Raw genomic sequence first — 8,398 nt, forward strand, 5'->3', positions numbered from 1 at the left:
TTCAAAGGCCCCCCCCCCCCCCAAGCTGCCAAAGCACACTACAGTACCTGTCGGGCTATGGCTAGATCTAGCTCCGGCCGCTCTGTTGTCCTGAGTGCAGCCATCAGAGCTCTTGTTTCTGCTCCTGTTTTTTTGTCTCACAAACCTGACTTCTTGCTGTGATCCCTTTAATGCTCACACCTCTCAAAAGTGCTTTTTTGTGTGGCAGCAGGGATCATTTCGTAGAAAAGGAGGTGCAGGAGCTCATTAGAATAACTCATTAGCATAACTTATTTGCATATGCCACACCCCCTGACATCACTGGAAGTGTGTCAGAAGGCAACACCCACCTCTCAAGCTCCACTGGACTGTTTTGGATTGCTAGCTATTGGGGAGGAGGGAATGTGCAGATCTGCCCTCGCAGAGGAGGAAGAGCTTATACCTGAAGGCGGACCGGGGGGGGGGGCTCTGCAACTTACCTGGCTGCGTCTTGTTCCTCATGGCCCAACTGAGGACTGCTGGGAGCAGGGGGCGGGGCTTGTTGCATGTGCCCACTCCCTGAGCTCCTTACTGCCGGAGCTCCGCTCCTGTGCGCTCCTGCAGGAAATGACCCCTGGATGATTGTTATCCCACTAGGTACTACAGTCGGGCTTTCATTTTTTTTATTTGGCTCGATCCTTAGGATCTGCAAGAAATAAAGGAATTGTCTAAGGAGGGGAAAGAAGAACTGGTGGAAGAGTCCAAAGCGAGCAAGCGGCTGACCAAGCGGGTGAACCGGATGATCGGGCAGATCGACAAAATTATTGGGGAGCTGGAGACAGAACAAAAAGTGGTGGACGGGCAGCTGGACAGTGGCGCAAGCCCTCCCATTGGGTGAGTGCTCGGTGATAACGGAATACAGGAGGTGGATTCTCTTACAGTGCAATCCTAAAGAGGGTTACTCCAGTGTGAGCCCATTCATTTCAGTAGGCTTAGACTGGAACAACTCTGCGTAGGATTGTACTGTTTGTCGTAGTTGCTGGGTAGAAACTGGTTAGAACACAAGCATTAAATATACATACAAATACAGTTGTTAAGAAGAAGAGATTGGATTCATACCCTGCCCTTCACTACCCAAGGGAGTCTCAGAGCGGCTTACAAACTCCTTTCCCTCCCCCTCCCCGCAAGAGACACCCGGTGAGCAATGCTCCCTCTAAGCTGTGGATCCCTGTGAGCAAAAATTGTACTCTGTGAGCTACCGGCATTAAAGTTATGAGCAGGAGATTTGGCTACTGCATAAATCAGTGTGCTCTGGAGCCCTCCTTCCTGAGCTGAGACAAAAATGTGTGAGCCAGAGGCTAAAAAACTGTGAGCTAGCTCACACTAACTCAGCTTAGAGGGAACATTGCCTGTGAGGTAGGTGGGGCTGAGAGAGCTCTGACAGAAACTGCTCTTTTTCAAGAACAGCCCTGCCAGAACTACCGGCTTCCCTGAGGTCATCCAGCAGGTGCATGTGGAGGAGTGGGGAATCAAACCCGTTTCTCCCAGATTAGAGTCCGCACACTTAACCACTACACCAAACTGGCTCATATTTGTGTACATTTAATTATCTTAGTCGAAAACATGCTTGACTCATACTTGTGTACATTTAACTATCTTAGTCCAAAACATGTTACAATGAAAAACAACTACAAACTCAGTCGGAAACGAGGGAGAGATGAAAATGTCCAGTGTAACTTTTCAGATCTGTGTGTATAGATCACGAGGTCCCAGATGTATTACGTTCCCTCATTGCACCCTAAAAGACTTCATCAGATCAATACGATACGGTAAATGTGTAGAACCATATCAGTAGATCTTACTCGCAAGTCTATCACATGGCACATAAGTAATAGCACTTCCAGTAGGTGGTACCAAGTCCACACCATCACTCAGACCTTACATAGTTTACACAAAGTCTGAGATCTTTCCACAAACACATCTGTATGCTTGTTGATGTCTTTGGAAGTATCTGTAAGCATTGCCTTAGTCTGATAAACATCTGGGTTCTTCTTTCTGTCTTACAATCCCTCCTAGCAGTCCTGTCTATAAGAAGCTTTTTCCTGTACCTTTCTTAAATTTGTTGGAACACCGGGAACACTTTGCAAATTCTTGCACTGGATTAATGTTCTTTTAATGCTGCTGCTTTTAATTGTTGTCTGTAAGGGGCGTTTTTATTATTACTGGTATGTTTTAATCCTGCTTGAAATCAAGACTGCTTGAAATCAGTAACTAGATGTGGAAAATGCAGAGCATTCAGAAACAGTATATAACATCACCATCAATAGACATAAATATACTTTATAATAGCTTTCTTGATAGAACAGCTAAATTTTTAACGTTTTCAGTCTAAATTATGTGTGTCTTCAGAGGCAATGCATCATTGGCCATTTCAGTGATTTTATAACTTGTACCAGAGCTGTTTGGTTTTAGACCAACCCTGCCAGGGGTGTAAATATATAAATAATAAAATTTCATCTAGCAGTCAAAGGGTTTGACCCAGTGCAAGAACTATGGATCTTTCCCACACCTCCCTTGCCCACTGCTGCTTCTTTCCGTCTCTTGACAGCTTGACCCATTTTCCATCTTTCTTCTGTCCTTCCCACCATCAGCCAACCTGCCTTTTATCTTTTCCCCCCTCTTCCATATTCAGCTTTCCCTCCTTCCTTCCACTGGCATCTTCTTCCTGGGAGAAATCTGACGGAGTTGTGTGATGGCTGCCACTGAGCCTGGCGGAGCTGTGGGGATAATGAGTCTCCAGCCGTTGGCACTTGGCCTATCCCTGGCAAAATATCCTTCATCATGGGGGGAAACAGGTGGGGGGGGGGGTTGGGAGCTTCTCCAGGGCTGTTTTGGCCTCACCACCCACCCCCATGGCTTTGCTTTACAGAAGCCAAGGCTTAGAAGCCTGGACAATATCGTGGTTGCCTAGCAACCCCTGCAGTGATTACTGAGATCACAGATCTTCGTGGGCATTCTTGGTTTAAATCTACAGGTTATTCTTTCTCTTATTTTGGGAGTTTTAATCCCCTAAGGGTTTGGGATTTTTTAAAAAAAGATTTCAGATTATTATTTTTTTGCCAAACGTAGGGGTTTGTACAGAAATTTCCCCATCTGTCCCTGGCTCCGTTTTCCAGCTTTTTTTGATCTATGCTCTGTGGCCCAGTTCAGGAGTAGATATGATGATATACGGTAGGGGTTTGGGTTTTTTTTTTTTAACTCCTCTGTAGTAACTGCCTGCTATATACAGGTTGTGTTTCCCATTTAGGGAGAATCTCATCAGTATCAATGAGCTGATTAGCGTGATGAGACAGCTTCAGAAAATTCCAGAAAGCAAACTGAACCGGCTTGCTGAAGCGCTGGATGAAAACCAAGATGGCAAACTTGACATAGATGATGTTGTGAAGGTGAGTCTTCCATGAAGTGTTCTGTTCTCTATTTTTGGAAGTTTCCAACCCAGACAATTATAGCAAATATAAATAAAAACAGTATATAATTATTTAGCTCTGAAAAATTAACATTTTATGTGAAGGATACCTTCATATGAAATGTTAATTTTCCACAGCTAAATAATTTTATACTATTTTTATTTTATCAACTTATGTATGATATATTACTAGTTAGCTGCCTTATTACCAGTTATCTGCAGTGTTCCCTCTAAGCTGAGTTAATGTGAGCTAGCTCACAATTTTTTAGCCTCCAGCTCACACATTTTTGTCTCCGCTCAGGAAGGATGGCTCCAGTGCAAGCTAATTTATGCAGTAGTCAAATCGCTCGCTCACAACTTTAATGCCAGTAGCTCGCAAAGTAGAAGTTTTGCTCACAAGACTCCACAGCTCCACAGTTTTATTTTCCACTTTAAATATGTATTGCTTCTTCACAATCTAATCAGAAGTTTTTACATTCCTTTGTGTGTGGGGGGAGGGGGTTAGAGACTTCCTCTGTTGGCCATTTTATGTCCAGGTAAAACACACACCACAACCATGCCTGCCTGTGTTAGACTGTATTATAAAGCCACCGTGTACACTGATGAAGCTGTACTTTGACAAACGCACACCATGTACATTGATGAAACTTTGGGGAAGGTCTGTGTCTTAGTGGTAAAGCCGCTGCTTGGGACAGAGAAGATCCCCAGCATTTCCAGTTAAAAAGCATCAGGCAGTAGGTGATGCAAAAGGCCTCCGCCTGAGACCCTGTGGAGCTCCTGTCAGTCCAAGTAGACAGTATTAAACCGGATGGACCAATGTGCATAACATAAGAGATGCCAATGTTGGATCAGGCCAATGGCCCATCCAGTCCAACACTCCGTCACACAGTGGCCAAAAATACCAGGGGCCACCAGGAGTTCCAGCAGTGGGGCCAGGACACTAGATGCCCTTCCACTGTTGCCCCCCCCCAAGCACCAAGAATACAGAGCATCACTTGCCGCATACTGAGAGTTCCTATTTCTACTTTGTGGCTAATAGCCACTGATGGACCTCTGCTCCATATGTTTATCCAGTTCCCTCTTGAAGCCGTCCATGCTTGTAGCCGCCGCCACCTCCTGTGGCAGTGAATTCCACGTGTTAATCACTCTTTGGGTGAAGAAGGACTTCCTTTTATCTGTTCTAACCCGACTGCTCAGCAATTTCATGGAGTGCCCACGAGTTCTCGTATTGTGAGAAAGGGAGAAAGTATAAGGCAGCTTCATGCGTTCATGTATACACGTGTACCAATGATACATCCCTTTTCATCAGCGTGCATGTTCAGTTGTCCCCATTTACAGTCTTCCATTTAGATCAATGATGGCACCTGGTATTTCTGAACACTGTGTGACACAGAGTGTTGGACTGGATGGGCCTTTGGCCTGATCCAACATTGGCGTCTCTTATGTTCTTATGTTCTTATCAGGATGGGTGTGTTAGTCTGTCTGTAGCAGTGGAAAAGAGCAAGAGGCCCTCAAAGACAAACATTTGTGGCAGGGGAGGAGCTTTCATGGGTCACGGCTCACTTCTTCAGACAGAAAAAGTGAGCAGTGGCTCACGAAAGCTCCTACCCTACCACAGATTTTCTTTGTCTTGAAGGTGCCACTGGGCTCTTGCTCTTTTCCACTCTTCTGTTTGAACAGCTTTTATTGGGGAGGGATCCTGACGGTGGAGCCGAGTACCGTGGCCTCTGCACTCCCGTGGCACCAGCACTGGGTAAACCCTAAGCAGGACGGGGGCCGCTGTGGAGAGGAAGGCAGGGCCACGAGGTCACATGAACACACACGAAGCTGTCTTATAGCGAGTCAGACCCTTGGTGCGTCACCTGGTCGATATTGCCTACTCAGACTGGCAGCAGCTCTCCAGGGTCTCAGGCGGAGGCCTTTCCCATCCCCTGCTTCCATGATATTTTTGACTAGAGGGACCAGGGATTGAACCTGGGACCTTCTGCATGCCGAGCAGATGCTCTCTCACTTTGACACCACTCTGCCACTGCCCCTCCCCGTCTTGTGCTAGCAAAATGCAGGGGTCATTTCCTGCAGGAGCACACAGGAACAGAGCTCCGGCAGTAAAGAGCCCAGGGGGGCGGGCACATGCAACAAGCCCCACCCCCTGCTCCCAGCAGCCCTCAGTCAGAGCAAGAAGCAGCCAGGGAAGTTACAGAGCTCCCCCCCGGCCCCCCGGTCCAAAACAGTCCAGTGGCACCTTTAAGACCAAGTTTGATTCAGGTACAAGCTCTCCCTCCTCTGCGAGGACAGATCTGCATGTGTCTCCCCCCCCCCCCAATAGCTAGCAATACAAAAGAGTCCAGTGGAGCCTGAGCGGTGGGGGTTGCCTTCTGACACACTTCCGGTGATGTCAGGGGGTGTGGCATATGCAAATAAGTTATGCTAATGAGTTGTGCTAATGAGCTCCTACACTTCTTTTCCTACAAAATGATCCATGGCAAAATGGTATAGTAAGGAGGGGTCGCGTGGCTATCTTGAGGCTGTCAAGCTGAACCCCGTTTCCCTTGGGCAGGATCCTTCCCAAGCTATTGTGACTCAGGCAGAGGTGTGGGCTCCTGCAGCAAAAGGTCTGAAGAGGCCGCCCACCAATGCTCCCTCTAAGCCAGCGATGGCGAACCTTTTAGAGACCAAGTGCCCAAACTGTGACCCAAAACCCACTTATTTATCACAAAGTGCCAACACGGCAATTATTAAGATGATCCAAACAAAGTAAGGAAAGCAATCCCAAATGCTTTCATTTACTTAAAATTATTTGGCAGAGAATTCCACACTTTAATGACAGTCTAGCCCTGGCTGGGGCGATGGCACGCCTGCCCACAGAGAGGGCTCTGAGTGCCACCTCTGGCACCCGTGCCATAGGTTCGCCACCACTGCTCTAAACCGTGGAGTCTTGTGAGCAAAAATTCTACTTGGTGAGCTGCTGGCGTTAAAGTCGTGAGCGAGCGATTTGGCCGCTGCAGAAATTAGTTTGCTCTGGAGCCATCCTCCCTGAGCTGAGACAAAAAATTGTGAGCCAGAGGCTAAAAAACTGTGAGCTGGCTCACACTAACTCAGTTTAGAGGGAACACTGCCGCCCACTAGGGGTTGGTCTCTCGAGGACAGGTTTTAGATGACTGACCTAGAGATTAACTTGGAGAGTGTCGGAGAAGACTGGCTGAAGGAACAAAGTTCATTGTGAAGGGATTCCTACAATGTAATCAAGGTATGTCTACGGTTCATTGCCAACAAGAGACCAAAAAGGCTGTGTACAGGCGCTGAATGAGCAAAATATATCGTAATACAATGAAATACAAACAAGTACCAAATACAAAGTATTTATAATGTGTATAATAAAGGTCCACAGTTGAATGAATACATGACGAAATTTCCAGATAATATTTTCGTTTTGTGAGTCTTCTTCAGAGAAGGACCAATACGTGACTTCAATCTATCAAAAAGTAGTTACAGGTAGACATTTTTTTGGATATAATTTTATAATCTTTGCTGCATTTATAATTTTTGCTATATTTATGGTGTTAATAATTAAAAAATTATAAAAATGGAATTAGCTGCAGGAGCCATTGCATTTCTTTGTATTTCATGTTGCAATATATTTTGCTCACTCAGCGCTTGTACACAGCCTTTTTGGTCTCTTGTTGGCATTTCTGTGACTGTGGGTTCTCTGTTACAGTTCAATGCCTACATACGGTGACAATAGTTATTTTCTTAAAATACCGCATTAGTCTTTCTACAGCAATACATTATAAAATATTGTGAAACTGGACCCCGGTTGTTGTTGGGTATGATCTGTGCTTCGCTTAGGCACCATCTTTTGGTTACTTTCCTTCTTAACTGGAGGGTTTCAAAAGATTCGTACAGGAAGCAAAAGCATAATTTCTTTCCCTCTTACATTTGCCAGGTAGTAGACCTGATTGACAAAGAAGACATCGATATCTCAACTAGCCAAGTTGCAGAAATAGTGGCGCTGTTGCAAAAGGAGGAAAAACTGGAGGAAAAAGAGAAGACGAAAGAGAAGGCCGAGAAGGAAGCCGCAGAAGTGAAGAACTAGTCTCACTCTGGTTCTGAGCTTGGAACTGAATGGGGGAGGCTTCTTGTGTATTTGTCCAGCAACTCTGGTTCTGAGCTTGGAACTGAATGGGGGAGGCTTCTTGTGTATTTGTCCAGCAACTGTTATTTGTTAAATGATGGGATACGCTATTGATTGGAGAGTCAGAATGAAATGCTTCACCGTGATCAGTCACAAGCAGTTTAATTGTCATTCCACGGAGATGAAGAGTGTTAGAGCTTATTCCTCCTGCTGGAGCCCCGTGCCCTCTGCGCTGTGGCCGAACAGCACGCTCGACAGACCCCCAAATCATGTTACAAACCGAGAATGTTCTCACAGACAAATGAAAACAGCCCTCTCCCTTGAATCATGCCAAAAGCCAGCACCTTCCTTTTCAAGGCTCTTTCGCCGGCAGGAAGGCATTCCTCCTTACTTGGCAGGAAAAGTCTGTTCAGCCCTGGTTAACAGTTCAGAAGCCATTGAAAAGAATTCTCATCTCCATTTTTACCTGTTAACATTAATGAAAGGACTTTTACCCAGACTACACCATACGTTAGTTCTAAAAGCGCCCTAGGTGCCTTGTTACTGGAAAGGTACAGTTCAAGCTGTTAACATTTCAAGAACCACGCAGTATCCAGAGACTCCTCGTCCCCCCCTCCCAGTAGCATTTCCATGACGGGCTTTGCCAGTTTCTGAATGGTAAATAATAAGCTGGGGAGCCCTGAGGACTCACTGGGGAGGGGAAATCTCATTCTCCCCCACTCCACTGGCCCTCTTGCCCACGCTGATTCTGCTGTGCCCCCCTGCCGCCTTCCGTCCGTCCCTCCCCCCGCCCCAAGGGCTTTGGCCCCAGCTCCTCACCTCTTTAGTGCCCCCCCTCTATG

The 8,398-nt window shown here is 46.3% G+C and overlaps 1 protein-coding gene across 2 annotated transcripts in view; it reads left to right on the forward strand.

Moving 5' to 3' along the window:
* Positions 1-8,365, forward strand: part of LETM1 (leucine zipper-EF-hand containing transmembrane protein 1) — a 50,691-nt gene extending 42,326 nt beyond the window's left edge. The window contains exons 12-14 of one of the 2 annotated variants that reach the window (XM_015424917.1): positions 662-852; positions 3,248-3,404; positions 7,368-8,365. In XM_015424917.1, coding sequence (XP_015280403.1) covers positions 662-852; positions 3,248-3,404; positions 7,368-7,517 — 498 coding nt within the window. In that variant the 3' untranslated portion in view covers positions 7,518-8,365. The remainder of the gene's footprint in view (positions 1-661; positions 853-3,247; positions 3,405-7,367) is intronic. The other variant, XM_015424918.1, reaches the window with a different exon arrangement.
* Positions 8,366-8,398: the final 33 nt, after the last annotated feature.

The sequence above is a fragment of the Gekko japonicus genome, unplaced genomic scaffold (assembly GCF_001447785.1).
Source record: "Gekko japonicus isolate JY-2015 unplaced genomic scaffold, Gekko_japonicus_V1.1 scaffold1478, whole genome shotgun sequence".
NCBI lineage: Eukaryota > Metazoa > Chordata > Lepidosauria > Squamata > Gekkonidae > Gekko > Gekko japonicus.